Source organism: Phalacrocorax carbo, chromosome 6 (assembly GCF_963921805.1).
Source record: "Phalacrocorax carbo chromosome 6, bPhaCar2.1, whole genome shotgun sequence".
Classification (NCBI taxonomy): Eukaryota; Metazoa; Chordata; class Aves; order Suliformes; family Phalacrocoracidae; genus Phalacrocorax; species Phalacrocorax carbo.
In genome coordinates this window covers 420,500-440,984 of record NC_087518.1, presented here as the reverse complement: position 1 = coordinate 440,984, position 20,485 = coordinate 420,500, and the positions used below count along the sequence as shown (strand labels likewise).

The window sequence follows — 20,485 nt, the reverse complement described above, 5'->3', positions numbered from 1 at the left end:
ACAGGGAATAGCTGGAAGCTGAGATCCATTATAGAAACGGTTTAGCTTCTGAAGGTTTTGGATTCCAAAACTTCTGTTCAGAACATTTAACTGAACACAGAAAAATGAAAAAAATCCCACCTCTTTGTAACATCAGATAACCCACTTACACAGTAAAATAAATTTAAAGACTGTTAATACAATTTCTCAAATATTTATGTAACAGTGATACTTCTCTCTGTAAAATGTTCTCTATTGTAACAGTAGCAATAAGGACCAGGTGCCCCCCCCCCCTTTTTTTTTTTTAAGAATGCTGGGAAGAAATCTCAAATTTCACTAGAGATAGATTATTGTTTATGTAATTTGCTTTGCAAAGCTTACGTTGATCTGGATTATGCTCAAGACCCACAAACAACTGTAACAGAGGACAGCTTCTGCTCCAAAGAGCCTTTACTGCAATGTCTTGATACTGTATTGTGAACGTACGTTTGCTCAGGTGAGCCATATCTCTGTGCATCTGTGAATCTTGAACAGACCATCTGAAATATATCTGAAATCCTGGCACTCCTCACAAGCACCATCTTAAGTATTTGCTTATGTCTTTGGAATTTTAATGAGAACACACAACAAGGGGTGATGAGTGCTATGGAATGCACAAGGAACATGAAGACTGGAGGATTTCTGATTGAATAACAAAGTCTACAATTAGTATGGTCTAACCCGTGACACTAGATCTTCAGAAAGCTATTGCGACTCATCTTAAAGCAATTACAGACTTAAATAATCTAAAAATTGAAACGGAAAACCAAAAATCTATGGTCTATCTCAATTACTACACTACCTGAATTCTGCCTGGCACAATGTTGTCCGTGGTGGTAAAGATAAGCTGTTTGGCGTTGGATGTCTCAGGTGCTGCCAATATCACCTTTCCTGCACCAGTTCCATCTGGACTGGCTAAAATAAACTGTTGCTTTGGAGACACAGCTGAGTCCACTGCTGTCACTATTTGGATTTTTTGACCTGTTTGCTGATCTGTCACAATCTGTAAAACACATTGAAGAATTTTATAAGCCACAGTAAACTTCACATTTTAGAACCTTTTATTCTGTGTCAGAATTGTGACAGTCTCTGATAATTGTCCTTGTTATTTATTAATTTGCGATTTGTTCATTTATTACACTGGTGCAAAGTTATTGCATCCACCTACACAAGTGCAAAACAACAAAATCAAACCAAATATACATGTATATAATATATATACATATCTGCATACCTACCTCATAGAGAGAAAATATTAGACAGAGTTTTGAAAAGTGTGAGTCTGATGTTGTTAATAATGAACAGATATGGGGAGGTCTTGTAACCACATTTAACTGTTCAAAAGGAGTTAGATATAGTGGATCCCAGACAAAATAAGAACAAAATGTAATGGACTGCAGCTGACGAATGACAGGTATATATGGAGGGTATACTCTGCCTAGTGGGACAGCATCACGGAAATCTGATAGAGTATCTTGACTTGGAAGGGACCCAATAAGGATCATTGAATCCAACTCCCTGCTCCTTGCAGGACTACCTAACACTAAATCATATGACTAAAAACATTGTCTAGACCCTCCTTGAACTCTGCCAGGCTCGGTGCTGCAACCACGTCCCTGGGAGCCTATTCCAGAGACCAACCACACTCTCAGTGAAGAACCTTTTCCTAATGTCCAACCTGAACGTCCTCTGACACAGCTTCATTCCATGTCTTCATGTCCTATCGCTGGTCACCAGAGAGAGGAGATCAGCACCTCCCCCTCCACTTCCCCCTCTTCAGGAAGTTGCAAACTGCAATGAGGTCACCCTTCAGCCTTCTGTTCTCCAAGCTGAACAAACCAAGTGACCTCAGCTAGTCCTTTTAAGTCTTGCCCTTGAGACCCTAATAGTTTAATAGTAAGACTATGCTAATAGTTCTACTAAGCTAGAATGCCTTAGAAAGGCATTAGAACGACCCAAAGCAGGAGATGAATTACAGAGCTGATGATCTTTCTATATTACAGAAACTCTTCAGGAAAGATTCATCTCACATTTTGTGATTACAAACCTAAAGAAACCTGCACAAAGGAAATAGTACTCAAAGCTAAGGATGAAGAAAGCCTCCTACTGAATTTTGGACAAGACAGCTTTTCAGGGACTCTTTACATTCTTATACTTACAGAACAGAATAAGCCATTTTAAGTCTCATATGGATAAATGTTTCAGTGCATAAGTGTATGGAGTCTACAAACATAAAGGTCCAAAGAAGCTCAAAGATTAAAAGACAATCATTACCTCTCAGCCTCATTGTTGTAAAACTGTTTAGTTGTTAAGCTCCCCAGAGCCTTCCCTGCCAAGATTTCTTCAGCCTCCATCATCTTCATACAGATCTTAACTAACGGGACAATTCACAGTGAAATCTAATCTTGGATTATGACTGACACCACTATGATATTGCCTGTATTTGTTTTGAGGAAGCAGGAATACTCTTTTCTCATCTTCATATTCTCCTTCATCATGGAGTTCTAGGGTTTTTTCAGAAACATCAGTGATATAAGGAGGTAGATTATTTTGCAGAATTGAATAAAAGTTACAGTGTAAATACCTACCTTATGAATGCTGAATATTCAGTATGCTTCAGTTATACATGCTGTGAGAACATCTACCTTGCAATGAAATATTGATACATATTGATATGGTTACTCTACCAGGCAAAATACAGATTACCTTACCAGACAACTGTATCAAAACTAGAAACTGTTCATCGTAACAGAATCTTGGGAATCAGCATGTGAAACAATAATGCTGCCTGATCCCACCTTTTGTTGATAACTTTAAGGAATAACATTCTAAATAAAATACACAGCTAAATGTTGTTGATAGCTGAAGAACATCTCCTTGGTGCTGTCTACAAAGAAAAATCATAGATACTGCTTTGTAATTTTTTATGGATCAGATATAAACACTGATGATAATAAATAACTAAGACAAAAAATTTGGCAGGATAAGAAGTGAATGATATTTAGGTTCATAAGAAAAACTCATGATGCACGTCATTATACATGCTGCAATTTGAATCTTTGAAAATAACATTACATAAAAAATTGTATCGTGTATATGACAATGACTAAGGTGTTTTCTGGGCTGTTCATAGGGGCAGTACCCACCCACCCTGACCAAGACATATCCCAAGAAGAGTCCATCCTGTGATGGAGGCTACACTGCCAGGACCTTTCCTAATGCCCTGGAGTACAAGATCCTCTTCTCCAGAACCACCTCTGGCAGAAGCACTGGAATATTGTAGTGGCACAGAACAAGATCAAGGAGGGCAAAAGCTCAGTATTGCAGTACTGCAACACTCTAGTAACATTTATACTTAACAATTCTTGTATCAACTGTCACTGTATACACTCTGATACATTAATGGTATCTTTATATTATCTATCAGTAACAACAACCAACTGTGCAGGATTACCAAAGGCTAACTTTATCCTAAATAGGCTAGTCTCCCACTGGCTCCTAAATATGGGAGATTGTGGAGGGGTGGAGAGTGTTCTGTTGACAATGTCTGCCCATTTCCTATGGCTAGCGCTCAGGAGACTTATATACATAGCCTAAGTTTAACCTCTGCAAATATTCCTCACTGACTACATCATCAATACAATTATTATATACAGCTAACTAGTCATCACCAAACACACGCTGAGGGAGAAAGAGAATTTTAGTTTGCACTAGAAGCGATCTGTTCTCACAAAATTTAACAAGTCTTCCATAGACTTTAGCATGCTTTCATATAAACCTAAGTAGTAGGAAGAGAAAAATAACACGAGATGTAATAGTTAGTTACTTCATCAATGGATTTTTACCTGAATGCGTTGTGGTGAAGCTACAGAGGAGTCTGTGGAAATTATCTGGATACGTTGGGAAGGGCTGGTCATCACTGGTGATTCAGATAGCGAAGTCTGAACAGTCTGCACCTGTAAGTAATGTGAAGAATTTTAATTTACTGTTATAACAGTACTGAATGTTTTTAAAAATGCATATATTTATTCAAGATCAGATGACCCTATAGCTTGGAATCTAATTTTATTGGAAAGGTTACAGTCATTAAACCAACTTGGATTTGTTTTCAATGAATTATCAGAACCCTGGCTATTTTGGGAGCAGAATGAATCTGATAGATGACCAAAACCACAAAGCCAAACCACCACCACCCCATCTCAAATAAATCACTGGATAATTACTATATGATCGTTCAGCTTACTGAAATTCAGAAAGACTTTTTTCAACTTTCAATTATGTATATGCCTATTTGCTCCTGTAAAAACAAAATACACTGATATACAAAAATGTATAAGGTTAAATATTTCACCTTTTAATAATTCTGAAGTATTTTATTAATTACTTTTAAAATTTTCAGGTAGCCCAAATATAGAAAAGCTTTCTCTATGCCCCTAAATAAAAATGTCCTCAACCCCAGGAACATATATGAGACATGAGGTACATGAAATCTGCTGGAAGAGTGCACAGAACTCCTATCTGATCAAACCGGCCTTTAGATTTTATGTCTCTGACCTTATTTCATCTATAAAACCTTCTGAAAGTGTGGTGTCTGTACAGCTCACTTAGAGAAAACAATGATTTCATTTTTCAAGTAGAAGTATGAAAAATTTTAACTATCCAAAATTTTTAAGGTAAGAAGTTAAAATTAAGATGGCTGGTTATCTGGGTATCTGTGTTTTAGACAGTAGAAAAAAATCAGAATTCCAGTTGTTCAGTGTGCTCATACCCTCTCCTCCTTTTTATTGTCCCCCAATTTCTGTTCTTCTACTTCAAGAGTAGTGCAGGTTTTTTCTGGAATCTATGCTCCAACAGATCACAAATACATTCAGCCTGTATTCAAGTGTATGTGGTTAATTCTTGTTCTAGTGAGGATTTCACTAGAATGACAAAGATTACATTTGGCACTACAACTGAATACTGTTTCTTGGTCATTCCATATCTTCCTAGAGCACCAAACTATAATGCAAATCTAGTTCTGAATAGCTAGAAAAAGCTTGAAAAACACCCCTTCCATAGGTATTTTCAGAGCAAAACTGTTAAATGTTAAATTAAACATGCAAGCTAACATTGTCTTGACAGCCTTTATGTTCTGTTTCCAGAAGGGGTATGCAACTGACAATGTACATTTACACACATAATTCTACAGTTGTGCATATTCAGACTTTGTGCATGTTCATCCTCAGATTTATGGATCCAACTGTTAGGACTAACTGTTCCTTCTTAATACCTGTAAATGTAGTACAGATGAACCACTTGTATTCTAGTCCTTACAGTAAGCTCACAGGAGGAAAGGTACTGCTTGCCGCTACTCACAGCCACCCAGTCCCACTTTTATTAAGCTTATGATATACAGATGCTTATAAAAAGGACCTTATTTAGTATTATTGGGTTTTTTTCAGATATAAACAACCTGAAGCTATTATATCAGTCTTTAACACAGAGAAGTACCTGCAGATGTAGATGTCTATATGATTTTTTTTTTTCACTAATGGTACATGCATTTTGCCATTCTTACTTTGGAACCTGACCGCATAAAAAATTGGGCTTAACCAAACAAAATCAAAACAAGGTATAACAAAACTATCCTCGACATTCTTGAAGAATTAGAACATGCTTAGTTCCAGATCTCTTTTTTTGTTTGTTTTCAGTAAAGTAGAAGGAAAGCTAAATCATTCTGTTACTTCTAATATAGTAACTTAGAAGAAAATTACATATGCTTATTTGTGCTGTACTCATTGCAAAAGCTCTGCTTTCTTGGTGCATTTTGCAAGTTACTAGTCCATGACATGGCTCAATGTTTTGACTCTTGTGAAAAAATTCAAAACAAAGGAGATATTTTGGTTCTAAAGCCATACACTGCATATGTTGACTGATATTTTCAAAAAGTTGCAAAAATATTTGAACAGCAGTTAGACTACAGCAACTCCAGAGGTGACATTACTGTCTGCAGTCAACAGCACAACACAGATACTTTTTCAGTCACATTCTTTATTAAAAATTATTATATAAAATGATGGAAAACCACAGTAATATTAAAAAGACTGCTGACAGGAAATTTTACACATGCCACATGTCTGAATAACAAGCACTGTACATTCTTGTAATACGATATAAATTTATACAGACATTCCGTTTCAACTGGAATATCACAATGACGTACACTATAAAAAGAATGAACAGCATATGGCACGACTGATTTCTACACTCAGTTTAACCCATAACTACTTATTCGAATACAATGCATATAGGCTAAAGCTCTGTTCTTTGCAATAATGTTCTACGTCTATGACTTAGCAGCCTAGATATTTACATAAGTCTGCCTAATGCTAAATAAATCTTACATTTTAGAACAGAATTTACATTTTTATAATTTCATAATTTGAAATAATTTTACATTGTAAATTGTATAATTTACAACACTTGTAAACTGTGATTGTAAACAATAATTTGGGTTTTCATAAATGCCCCCTTAGTGCACATTTTCAGTGTCCCACAGAAGCTATATGACTGTGTTTAGCATATGACTGATTAGAATAATTGCATTCTATAAGAGAATTTGTGAGTATCAAATGAGTGTTTAATATCTGCAGTGACATGGGGCCAGAACCAGGAAGCTCACAAGTTGTTTTTATTAAATCATCCTTTAAACAATATTGGAATTATTTGTTTATCAAAACCTGTATAGCTGAACAAGATAGTATCAACTTAGTCACTATTTAAGCTTGCATGGAAAAAAATCTTAACTTTGTAAGTTTTCCTGTTTAATATACAAAAAAGTTCCTTTTGTGATGTAAAGAACGAAAACAGTTTGGATAGCAAGAAAAATTCACTGCAGTCTCTTTGGGGAAGCAAAGGTGTCAAAATACGCAGCACTTAATGAAGCCATATCGTTCTACTCTCCTATTGCCTGTACCATAAGTAGTCCCATATACTGTAAAAATAAAACCTACATTGAACATACTTTATCTAATTAATACGCAGGTCACAAAAGTTGCATCATAAATAGGGAAAAATATATAGGAGAGAGAGAAATAGCAGAATCTTCTACTTATTGGATGATACAAGCCATCCAGCAGCAGCAAATGAGATACCTAGGTGAGGGTAAAAAAAAATATATATATACACTCTGAAAATCAAAGACTCTTGGAAGACACATTTGAACAATGATCTCACCTTCCATGCAAAATTATTATTTAAATTATGCACCTTTTAAACGGCCTAAATTAGAGAAAGATCTTTTAAAACTGTTTTCAAATTCTTTCACCCTCAATTCTAGAATCCTGGGCATTTTTTGGAAGCATCTTCGAACCTTACACCACAATGCACTGCAAGCAGCTTGGAAGTAAACAGGGAGACCTATTTTTCCATATTGTTCAAGGATTTGTAGCAACCTATAAAATGAATGCCAGTATATATATAGTAACTGCACTGAAATTCTTCTGTAAACATTCTGGGGCTAAAAAAACATTTCTTTTTTCTGGTTTTGTAAAGTACCTGCTGCAAAGGGCTCATAGTGTACAACGGTGGTTCCAGGTATATGTCAATATGAAATCTAGCGCTGTATGCTTTAAAACACTTTCTGAGTTTTTATAGAATGGACCATGTCCTCATATAAAGGTTATTTTTAACTGATCAACTCGAATCTCCTTTAATGAGTTATTTCTCATCCTCACTGTATGACTAGCTGGTTATCTTAAGTCTAACAGTAAATTCTCTATAAAGTTGGGTAAGTTTGAGACTACCTGCCATTATATGCTGAGGTATCATTTTCATGTTTAAATATTCAAGAACATATATTTATTAAACTGAAAACAGACAACATTTTAGTTTTCTCTTGGCTGAGAAAACATGATGCGCCAATGGAGGATAATATGTGTAATATCAATAAATGCTCCAGTGTGGACACGTAATTTATTTTTATAACATGCATACATACTCAGGATGGTGTAGGACTCTGAAATGCATAATTTTACCTTCTTTTCAGGTTTGCCTACTTAATACTCAGTGGAATAAGAACAGCTTTGAATTTCTGACTGCTACTAAAAACCTCAAGTTTATTTTCCAGACTGTTGTTCAGACAGCAGAACCACCACCATGGTAAATAAATCAAATGCAAAACAGGAACATATTTTTTGAAATACAAAATTTGCAAGAGTGAGGAAAAATAAATCCATCGTTTTGTTCGACAGCTAAATTTCTACCTTGAGCATTGTCACACACCTGCAAAGGATCGGAATGGATAAATATGTGATGCTTTATTATGGTCTTACTCAGTCTGCTGTACCAAATTTGACTTCAGTAAAAATATAAGGAAAAAAAAGGGAATAGTAGTCTGAGAATATGCAGCACACTATCAGCAATTTACAAGGTTAACTTAATATAGCCTACATAAATACTATAGAAAAAATTAAGCTATCATTAATTATATGCCCAAATAAATTGAATAAAAGTATTCTGAAAGCAAATGGCTTGTAAGTACTCATATCAGGAAGATCATACAGTTTAGCATTATATTAGATTCACCTACAGGATTAAACATAACATTGACTATTCTAATCTGTTGTTCAGAAGAAACTTGACACCACGAAACCTGTACCATGTTTAAAGCGGCTGCTTTGGAAGCTATACATGCAAAAACCTAGTCCTCCAAAGTCAATGATGGTGTATTTCTCTAATTCTAAAATATACTTTGAAAATTAAATATACTTTAACTTCTTTAAGACTGGAAAAAGTCTCAAATGACACTTCATCTTCAAGAGATGAGGAAAGAAACAAAGTAGGCCATATATTATGGAAGACTTAATCCCACCACATTTTACAGAGCTTAATAAACAATTATTTAAAAGTAACCACTAAAGCTGTGACTTAGACATAGTCATAAAACGATACATATAAAAGATAGCTCATTTCCCTACACATCGGATACACTTACTTTAAGAGACGGGGAAAATAGTCTGCTTTAATACACTTAGTACTGTTTTTTTCCTGGAGCTCCCTAGTTGTACACAGTACAGACTCTAGTACTTACAGTGTCAAATTCTTCCTGCAGTCTTATTTACATTTTTCCTCAGCAAACCTCTGAGGGCAAAACAATCCAAGAGAAATGTCAAGGTCACTATTAGTCAGATCACATATTTTCATGCAGTCTCCATTACTGAGGATTCCAATCACAGAAAGCAGCCAGCATTGTTTTAAAATGCCCTCTCTGTGACCCTGTTCTGCTGAAGGTCAAGTGCACTATCATTCCTGTAACCAAGGAAGCAGAATCGACATGTTCCTGCTGTTTTGCCAGCTGCTGAAGGAGTTTGTCTAATGGTAAGATTAATTTCATCTGGGGAAGATAGTCCCAGGCTATCAAGCTTCCCCCTCTCTCTGTTCTCAAGCCCCTCAAACTGCTCACTCTCTGTGATCTGTAAGACAGCAAAATGAAATACAATGAAAGAGTTTGCCTGTATCTCGAATTATTTTCGAATCAGCAAAATTGAGAAGAAAATCCACCACATTCCCTGTGGAGTATCTTTAGCCTTAAAGTTCATTAAGCTAACGTATTTAAAGGAACATAGGCCTTTCTAAACTAGTCTGGGGCCCTCAAATATGAAGTAGCGTAATCAGTCTTAATACACTTAAGAATTCATACAGTAAGTTCATGACACACGTGTGATTAGTTTAAACTCTAACAAAACATTCATATGAGGCTGTAGTGAAGGCTGACAAATCAGTGAAAAGAGAAAATATTTTTAAATTCTTAGAAAGTGAAATTCATTAAAGTTACGGTATCTGAAGTTTTGAGGAAAATGGCCATGTACTTGACAAGTTTTACAACAGTAAACTTGAATGCAGTGGACTTCCTACAAAGCCTTATGCAACATATGCATGACCTAGGTGCCTTTAAGTAGCACTGGTATTTTATTTTAACTTCAAGGGCTCCTTATCTTAGCACAGAGATGTGCTCGCTATTGGAATTAGGCTCTTTAATTGATAGGAAACACAATTATCTATTGCATAGCTCTCTAAAATAATAACTATGAATAATTACTATAACTACAGAAGTGTATTTACAGCAAGGGTATAACATAAATGTTGGGCCAACTCATTATGATCTAATGTGGGGGAAAGTATTATACCTAAAACACATGAGAAAACCCAATGAAATTTTAGTCAGATTTCCCTTGGGCTTATTAACTGACACCACACTTAATAACCTTGTCACTCTATGCTTTTATTTGTCCAATTTATTCAGGAAAGATGTTTATGATACCTGATTAGCAGCTGTCTTTCCTGGGACAAAAACTAAATCCTGAATAAAACAATACTTTATCACTACATAATCCTCTGTTCAGAAGGTGACTTCCCAACTCTGAAGTTTGGAATAGCTCTATTGCAAAGAGAAGGCAGAATCCTTGGAACTCTTGAGCAGAGGTGATATAAAAACACGTAGTAAGAAAAAAAAGACTAAAAGTTGCTTGGTTTTTGAATCAAAAGACAAGCTAGCAAAGTTAACAAAATTTTAAATAAAATACAAAATGTATTATTTATGTAGTACTAACTACATTAGTACACTATAGTTGATAGGTTTACTTAGTACCACATTAATAGTACTACTACTAAGAATAATTAACTACTAATAATGTAGTTAACAGCTTGGTCACAACTGCTTAAGTCACCCATAAAATCTCACACTTGAGCAAGAAATATAAAATACACAAAATGCATCTATAACTAAGAGTAATGTTATATTTTTAGGGCCTAATTCTTTTTTTGATGGAACTTTCTCAAGTACTATATGCTGCACAGAAATATTACAGCTACAGAGGCTTTCACTCTTATTTTTATAAGACATCACTATGCCTCTGTACTAAACATCCATAATGAAGCAGAATTGGTATTTTGTAACTTTGGAGTTTCTAATAGTGCAACAATTACATTCTTATAGAACAATACTTACAAGAGTATATATTATGTTCGATATAACAGAGGGCCTCTTAAGAGGTAATGAGAAATTCTGAAATTACCATACCTAGTGATTTTCAGAGAACACTACTCAGAAATTAGTTCAGATATCTATCATTCTACTTAGAGTCTTTTTTGTTGTTGTTGTATGTATTGCACTTATAGGAAACATCATTATAAGAATGCCTATGACCTCTCTGGCATGTGCTTGCAGAAGACTAGGACCATATCTTGTACTGGAATTTTTGCTAATATACACAGGGATTGTGAACTTTGATCTGTATCATGAAAAAACAATCAGTATTAAACATAATTTTAGGACTTAAGAAGACTCCACATTTCGCAAAGCAGTTTCCAGATCCACAGCACTAAACAATCCTACCTGGTACAGATTAAAAACATTTCATGTTTAACTACTCTGCAATTTCCTTTAAAAGCCTGTGAGGATGCAACTGGTATTTTTCATTTTAGCACTCATATTGCAAACACTAGTTATATGTAGGCATACTGGGAGAACAAAACAACTTCATGGAGCACGCCAAGTGTACTTCTGAGGTACCACTAGAAGACAGAAGCTGAAGACAAGCAGCATAGCACAGAGAACCATCTGCTGCAGACCAATCAGCAGAGGACTGCATTCTCCTGGGCCCTCAGACCAACAAGTATCACTAGAAATAATTTCATATGCTGAAGTGTATATAAATTAATAAATAGTGATTTGCTTAAATGACGCAGAGGATCTGCACGAAGCTCGAGAAATACAAAAATACACTTAGAAACATACATATCTACGGTCTTGCCTTTTTAATCATTAAACTACAAACACGCATTTGGCAGTTAGGTGCATTTTGAAAGCTGGCAAAATTAAATTTATACTTATATTTCTACTTTTTTTCCTCTTGTTTTTCAATAAAGTAGTTCACTTTAATCCTACATTTTAGTTGCAATCATAATGTATCAAATCTTGAATATATAGGTGTATATATAAAATATACATAATATATAAAATCGGTAGTTGAAGCTAAGTTTCTCTATACTGTCCATTATTTTTATGCCCTTTGAAATAAATAAGGTTTCTTCATAGTCATAGATATTCAAGGCGTATACTAATTTACTAAACTGACTTGCCCATAGTGTACATATACATCTATGTATGTCAGTGTGTTTCTATGAGCATATATATACATCTAATAAATTTCTGTACCTACTAAACAAATTTTCAATACTTTCTATAGCTTATTTCCCCACTACCACATTGACTATGAAAGCAGTATTTGAGAAATATACTGAAGGAATAATCAAACAGCCAGAGCTTAGAGGACTTTTTAAAGCCTCTAAGCTTCTCTAACATAAGTACAGGAACATTTCCTATGTTTACACCACTAAAAGTCAAAGTAATTGCATTGCTTGAATACATTGCTTGAGAAAAGCTGTATTTGAACTAAAAATTGTTTAAGAAGACTCAGCATCAAAACTCTACCTTGAAACTTCATCCAGAAATGAGAAAATGGCCAATGACAATAATAAAATATTAGACATACATGGCCTTATTTTACACTTCATTAATTCTTACAACAAAGCAGAAATTTATTCCATCAGAACAGCAGTGTTTCTACTCTTCTTCTTCAGCACACTCTGCTTGACCTGGACTTAAACCTGAATTGCTGAACTACTTATGATGTAACATGTCAGAGATCTCTGAAGAGGGTCAAGAAAATACTTCATGTGACAAAGATATCCAGTATTTTTTCAGTCCCATGGCAAAACATACTTTCAGAAAGGCCCACGGTTTTGGTAGGTTCTTACCAGGGTACTGAAGGAACTGAAAGCAACTCAAATCCTCTAGCAGTGTAGCTGGCATAAATGAGATCCCAGTAAGCACAGAGCTCAACAGAGTCACCTCCTGTGATTCTCTCCCTACAGCCTCTGACAGAGAAAAATGATGCACTGGGAATAGTTTGTGACTGTCATAGAACCAGAAGGCGACATTTTTAGCAACTACTAACAGTTCTTCCTGGTAACATCACAGCTAATGTTGGAAAGAGGAAATAGCCCTTATTCCTCCACACAGTGACAGTTCTGTTTAGAAACTTTGCATTAAAAACCAAGGCACTGCACAGGGAATACATCTCGACTTCATAACCAAACAACATTTTTCTTAAACAATATGCAAATCGAATCTAAGTTGGCGCTGGGACTGAATGTGGGCCACTGATATACTGCACAGCGACAGTACTAAATAAATACCTGAGAAAAGCAGCGTTACTTATTTTTTGCATTAAGGCTTAAGTATTTTATATGCTTTTCAAAAGCCATTCAGACTGAGGAGGAATTGCTGAAATTCCCTCTGACTCCCCTAGCTGCTCTCTGTTCTCCAGTCTCATGAACTATAACTAAAGGCAACTGCCTACACTAAAAATGGAACTCTCTCACCCAATCTGTTTAGAAATACACAGTTGGAAAAATGCAACAAGCAACACCACTATAAAGCGGAAGCAAGCAACAGCAGTGAAACCATTTGAAACCACTACAAGGACAATTATTCAAAGTCCTAAAAACAGAGCAAGTACAAAAATACATGCAATACTGGAGTGCATTCAGTAACTTCTGTGATACATTCACAGTTCCATGTAAAACAAACCTGATGAACTATTCTCAAGAAAGAAAAAGAACATATGGCCCACTTGCATGACAGTCTGATTTAGCGCTTGGCATCATAAGTTCTCAATAAACTGCACTACATATGTGGCAATTATGTTGAAAAAAAATGGTGCAGATATAGCTAAACCTGCCAATATTGCATTGTTATCCCATTTGCAACTCGTCTCTCATAATTTGTAACTTAAAATTCAGTGCATGATTAATGACTCTTTCCTTCCATTTCATTTTCATCTATGAAAAATATGATATTCGGAAAAAAACTCTCATTTTTTTAAGGCCAGTGCCAAGTTTCATGATACATTTTCTCTGAGAAACAGTGAGTACAAATATAGAATTTTAGCATACGTCAAGAAAACTAGTAATATATTAACCTGTGTTAAAAACTATCTGACTGAAGACACAAATAGCAGGCATCCAGCCATTCATAAAGAAATGGATCAATGTTAACATGGTCATAGCATTAATTAATTCTTAATGAGATAAAACTGCTCGTAACTGTTTTCCCATGAACAAAGTTTTCATGGTGTTATGCAGTGGACAGACATATAGTTTAAGGAGGAGTTGAATACTATAAAGAGATGAAGCCCTCTATTTACCCACCGGCCAGGAAGAAATCACAGAGCTTCATACACTCTTGAGATGGAGCGATCTCTCCAGTGGCAAGATACAACCATCACACTATGTTACCACGGTGCATTTCCTGCACGAGGAATTACAAACGTCACATATTTTATGTGCCTTAGATGGGATTATAGCACTCAAGTTCTACCAAAATAGTATAAGGTTTGCCAGTATTTCCATTACAGGTTTTTATTTCCAAGTTTGTTTGGAAGTGTTTTTTAAAAAATGCAGCTTGCCAATTTGATACCTGGTATAGCAAACAGGAGTGAAAATTCGCTTGTTGGTTTTTAGTGTGAAATTTTAGAGTTTTTTAAAACTACTCCTTAGATTTCCAGGACACTCAGTAGGCCATTTTCCATGCTATTTAAAAAGAACCAAAATTTTTCAGAAAAAAAATTGTTTTAAGTAAGGAATCTCAAATCCATTTCTGAAAACACAATGACACACATATTTTCTTTATATATAGGGCTTCTTCTTGAACTAAAAATATTTTTTTAATATCCAGGTGTAATCTTAGTTCAGTAGGTCATAAAAACCCAAAACTTATCTCTGAAAAGTGGCCTTGTCAACAGAGGTCTCTCAGCCTACTTGCCCCTTGTTATTTATGAAATCCCTTAATTATGAAATCATATGATAAATCAAAGTAAATTTGAAGGATATTAAACCAAGCAATTTTAAACAGACAAAAATTTTAGCTTATTTTTTGACTGAAGTTTGCATACTGAAGGAGATAAGTTTTTTTTCTATGGCCACGATCGCATGCATTTTCAGTGTTTACGAGTTGATTTATACATTTGAGCCGTTGAGGATGCAAGCTTCAGTGAACAGACATCAAGACATCACTTAATATCACTTCAAGTAGATTTTGTGCTCTTTTTCTCATACATGCAAGCAGAAAATATAATGCCTGATTTAAATTAATCACCCTACTGTAAATTCAATATAGTGCCTAAGTAAAACAGGTAATTTCAAACACTGTTCTGGATTTAGATGACAACTCAAGGATGAGCAGAAGCCTTTCTTGTCCAAAATGGTCAAGCTAATGATCAAATGACCAGAAATTTTGTTGTATTAATTTTTTAAACAATCCATAATACAGCCAAGTTTCTCTGCAGTTCATGATGAATTTCCTACTTGCATTCCTAATATGGGGGCCACCAGAATGAAGTACAGTAAACAAACCACGTACAGGTTGCAATGCTTTCTTGTTTTTCCCCAAGTATAAAGCAATACTGTTCTATAAAGATCTTCTGTTCTACTTATGGTTAATTTTGAACAGCAAGGGCTCCCTAATATGTTTTTAATTTCAAAAGCTCATATACCAACTGTTGAGATATCATCTGTCACTCACCTCAGCCACCTGCTGAGTCTCCACTACCTGCTGAGCCAGCACCTCCATATTGGTTGCCATGGTGAAGCAAGATCATTAGAGAACCTGTTTGAAAAGATGCCAGCAACTTCCATCAGGCACAAAAGTTACTTTTTTTTCTTATTATTAAAGAAAGCTCTGCTATGACTTTTTGATAATTTACAATACTGTTTGACATATCTGACAAATAAAATATGCCATGGATGGGAGTGTGTGCACGCACAGATATATATACGTACATACAGTACATGCGTACTGGAACCATATTGTTCAAAAAGCTGAGGCACATACTAATTCTCTTCCTTTATAAAGCCTCTAATATACTATTATATACTATTTTTACTCTTATTTAAGCTGCAAAGAAGAGATGTTCATTTCATAAATTAGAAAGGATTAATCTGAGTGCCAACAACTGATGCAGTTTGTGGAATTCTCAGATCTCTAAGGCGCTTTCCTCAACCCAATATAAGAGAAACCTTATGGTTAAACTGCTTCTATGCTACATGATGAACAATGAAACAGCCGTCTAAGAATGCTGGTTTGAGGAAATTTTTATTAAGTCATTCCATCAAACTGCCATGTTCATTCATATTCTTATGGTAGTCTTGCACAATAAGGGAAATAAACTGTCACATCTAAAATGTATTTCCTATTCTCTAAACTATTTTATTATAATGTGATAGTATTATCACACTGAGGAGAAAATACTGCAGGATTGTTTTATCCTATTTTGAATGCCTGTACCTTCAACTCTTCAAAGTTTAAAAAAGGCAATGCAAACAGAAAAAGGAAGAAACAAGAAAAAAAACCCATTTCCAATATATTTTTAATGATCATTATTAGGGCTGTGTTTCTCCAAGGGTAAATTTAAAATTTCAAATTCATGCATTCACTTTTTAACTGTGACTTGCTCATTCTAGAGCTAGAGTTCAGATTCTGACCCTGGTATAGGTAATGAAAAGGCATTCTTGAGTGCCGGCCCATTTGATGTTTTATTGAAAACCTTCTGTTGGTACTTGCAAAGCAATCACTTAACATCAAATGAAAACATACTATGAACAATACCAAAACATGTAACAGAAAAATGCATGCATGTCTCTAGCACCAAACCCTCATTCAAATGCAACTTCTACAAAACTAACGTTGCAAATGTCAAAATTAAGTTAAAAAGATTAAATTATATTGTGGTAAATTAAATGTGAAAATTATTTTGTATTTATGAATGGAATACTATTTGTAACACTGCATATCAAAGTTGAGACATTCCTTATGGAAATTTATGCTAGTTTCTCATACAGCTTGTCATTTTTATTGAAGTGTTTGACCTGCATGGTACGCTTATGAACCATTTCCAGCATGCAGCTTGTGGATGGCTTCTCAGTTGTTCAGTAATTCCTTTTAAGTGTTTTCTCTTATCTTAAATTCACTTTTTATGTTCAGCAAGGAAGATAACCATATGGACATAACATGCTGTTTTCTCAGTGCTTTAAGATGAAGAAGGCCCTGAAGATGAAATATTTCGTTCGTAAGAATACGTTTCTAAGACCTAATGAAGTTTTTGCTGTGGTAAGGCTCTGACAGATTTGCTACTGATGTTGTTATCCACCAGGAGTTTTTGTACTTTTGACCTTCCCAGAACAGCAATCTGAGGCTATCTGATCAAATCCGATTGGAAGCCCAGAGACCACACACACCTATGCCAAGTAAGCTTATTAATGCTGTTGACTCCCAGAACATGACAAAAGGGAAAAATCGGCCTCCTAGCAGAACCCCTGAGCAGCAGAGTTCATAAGGAAACAAAACAAGCCAACAAAAAAGGTGGAACTTAAAAACTGCAAGGAGGCACCTGGAGCACCAGGAAAACTACACTTTCAGTGTAATAGGGTGGCAGCCAAGTCAGTACATGTAGACGCACTGCTGTCCAAAATATGGCATAACCCATTAATCTCTCCCTAAATTGCAGTGAAATCTCACAAGAAAGTCCTACACTCCATTTGAGATATTCTATAGGTATGGCCCTACTAGGATGACATGGCAAAAGGCCGAATTCGAGCTTACTGAAATTTGTTCCTTTGCCTTAAGGAAACATGGTTCTTCACACTGCGCACTCGACTCGGCTACATCGAGCCGTAGGCCAGCATGCCCCTCCTCACCAAGAGTCGGGAGACAGGAAGGGCGGGGGTCGCAGGTTAGGCCCTGCCGGGAGCCCCTGTGACACGGTCCCTGTGGCAGGAACCCTTCCAACGATCGATACGACGGAAATCAGGAGGCCGCAGCCCCGGCCAGGAGCAGCCCTTCCCGCCGCGCCGCCCGGCCGCCCCCATTGGCTGCAGCGCGCCGGCTGCGCGCCGCCACGCGGGGCCCGCGCGCCGCCCGCTGCTGAGGTGCCTGCGGCCAGAAGCCGCCCCGCGCGCCATGAAACCACACCCCTCCCTCTCGTTCCAACCAATGACCTCATCGAACACGCAGCAACCCCACACACCCCACCGATTGGTTGAGAGACACGCCTGTAAGGCGGTGGCCCCGCCTCTCGAGTAAGAGGGAAAACACCCGAGGGACGCGACTAAGCACAAGATGGCGGCGCTGGCTGGCGGCCAAGTCCCAGGCGGGGCTGCTGCCGCCGCCATTAGGCCCCCTCCCCCTCGCCTCCGGTATATCCTTATGTCAGACTATGAGAGGCCCGGGCATGGCAGTAGGGAAGCGGCCGGTAAGATGGCGGCGGTCTCAGCCCCGTATGCAAAGTACCCGCCGCCCCCTCCCCTCCGCCCTCCCGGTGGCAAAGGTAAAAGGGTCGGGTTCAAGCCGCCGCCTCCGCCCGCTCAGACTCCATCTTCTCTCTGTCTGTGTCCGTGTCCCGAGCTCGTCATCGCCGCGACCATCGCCCCTGCGACCCCCCCGGACAGCAGACTGCTCTTACCGAGACCGGACCGGCTCCGACCTCAGGCGGCCCGCATTCCAGCCCAGTGGCTCCGCAACGGGACTACCGCGCCGGATCAACCCAGCGCCTCACAATGGTCCTCTGTCTCTCCAGGAGCTGTAGGCCAGCCTACAGCACGGCTAGCTCTCGCTTACCAGCAAAACACGGGAGCCTTAACATCCCCCCTCCCCTTAAAACGAGCGTTACCCCTCCCCTTTGCCGCTCGCGGGGGTGTCCCGAACAAGGCCCCGATGCCACCTCCCCGCGCCCCCTCCCTCTTCCTGGCCCCAAGAAAGAAACCCAACCGGGCCGCCTCAATTTTAAAAAAGGAGTTTTACCTCAGGAATTGGCGCCAAACGTGCCCTGGCGGTGACCCCGACCCGGGCCCAGGCGGGCCGGTGTAGGGTGGCGGTGCCCAGCGGCGGCCCTCCCTCCCCCCGTGAGGGCGGCGGCGGTGAGGGGGCTAACGGGGTCCGCGGAGGGGAAGGGGGGGATGGGTCTCTATTGCGGGGCCGCGCGGGGTGGGGGTGGGGGGGTGGTGTTTTGTTTTGTGTGCCGTGCCCCTGTGAAAGGTCAGAGTTCGTGACCCCGCCCGCCGCTGCCGCCGTCTGAGCGCGTTTCCCCGCTTCCTCTTCCCAGGCAGCGCCGGGCCGGCCGCGGCCCCCTCCATCCCCCTTGCGGGGCGGGGCTGGGGATGGCGGCGGCGGCGGGGGAGGGGCTACCTGGGCCGCTCCGAGCCTTGGCGCTAACGCTCTGGCGGCGGCGGCAGCAGCGGCAACAACGGCAGCGGCAGCGGCTGCGGCGGCGGCGTCGCTCGCGCACGTGGGGTCGGCGGTGGCGGGCCCGGAGGCCTGCGCCGGGGGCTCGCTACGCCCCACCGGGAGGGGGTGGCGGCCGGGCACCTCAGCCTGGGAGACGGCAGGCTGTGCCTGGGCTGCCGCTTCGGAAAGCGCGAGGGGAAGGCGCAACTCCTCTTCCGCGGCAGTCCTGCCGGAGCGTCACTTGTGAGGCCCCTCGGTGGCCTGCAGCTTGAAATGATGTGTTGGAGGTGGTTGTTATGTGCACGGGTGGGTGTCGATGTTCTGTGTACGCCTTGGTTCTTACTAAAGATGCACGGTCAAAGTTAGGCTTGCAGTTGATGCTGGCTTTCATAAAGGCCACTGTTGGGTTTTCCTGAGGTTTTTTTTCATTTCGTAAAGTTGGTGTTAAGAGATAAAGGCTCTCCCGGTGGAGCTGGCTGTAAGTGAGGCTTCTTCTGCCTCCAAACGTGTGATCATGGGCATGAACAAGGTTCGGGTGCAGCTGACGTGGTTTAAGACCAGCCACCTTTCAGTGCTTGTTACCTCTTTCTGAGGCGGTCGTATGTTGACCTGTGACCCTGGTTTGCTGTTGTAATTGCATAGCTATTTCTTAACCTACTCCTATCAGATGATCTTGGTACTTCTAAGGAGTTTTTCTTAGGTCTAGTAATTTTGACATAAACTAATTTAAGGAGTTGTCAGATGAACAGTAAAACTGGAAGATGTGAAGTCATAATTCCTGAAATTATGGAAGAAATAGCAGCTGAAGGCAATTATCACTTAAATGAGAGGTGCTGTGTCTGAATAGTTAGAACAGCACCCTGAGGGTTTTGTTTTGGTTTTTTTTGTATGTGATGTGGGCTGTTTTGTTTTGTTCTTTTGTTAGAACTGGCTCTTAGGGGTAAGGATTTGAGAAATCAAGAACTACACCTATGAATTATAGTCTTACTGTCACAAAACTGGAGTTAATAACATTAAAGCATATGATGTACAGATGTGTTTGCAATACATAAATAAAGGAAAATGTTTCAAAAAATGCCTTCTGTGTCTGTTCACTACTGTATTATTAAATATATCAAGAATTTTCAAATTCTCAAAATATGAACG

At 38.6% G+C, this 20,485-nt stretch overlaps 1 protein-coding gene across 7 annotated transcripts in view; it reads right to left on the bottom strand.

Moving 5' to 3' along the window:
• NR2C2 (nuclear receptor subfamily 2 group C member 2) overlaps positions 1 to 19,264 on the bottom strand; it is a 47,485-nt gene extending 28,221 nt beyond the window's left edge. For 2 of the 7 annotated variants that reach the window (XM_064455799.1, XM_064455792.1), the window contains exons 1-4: positions 18,917 to 19,047; positions 15,644 to 15,727; positions 3,864 to 3,974; positions 821 to 1,021 (exon numbers count right to left, since the gene is read on the bottom strand). In XM_064455799.1, the coding sequence (XP_064311869.1) occupies positions 821 to 1,021; positions 3,864 to 3,974; positions 15,644 to 15,703 (372 nt within the window). In that variant the 5' untranslated portion in view covers positions 15,704 to 15,727; positions 18,917 to 19,047. Of the gene's footprint in view, positions 1 to 820; positions 1,022 to 3,863; positions 3,975 to 14,271; positions 14,372 to 15,643; positions 15,728 to 17,719; positions 17,918 to 18,578; positions 18,845 to 18,916 lie in introns of those variants that run through there. The other 5 variants (XM_064455797.1, XM_064455794.1, XM_064455795.1 and 2 more) reach the window with 5 other exon arrangements.
• Positions 19,265 to 20,485: the final 1,221 nt, after the last annotated feature.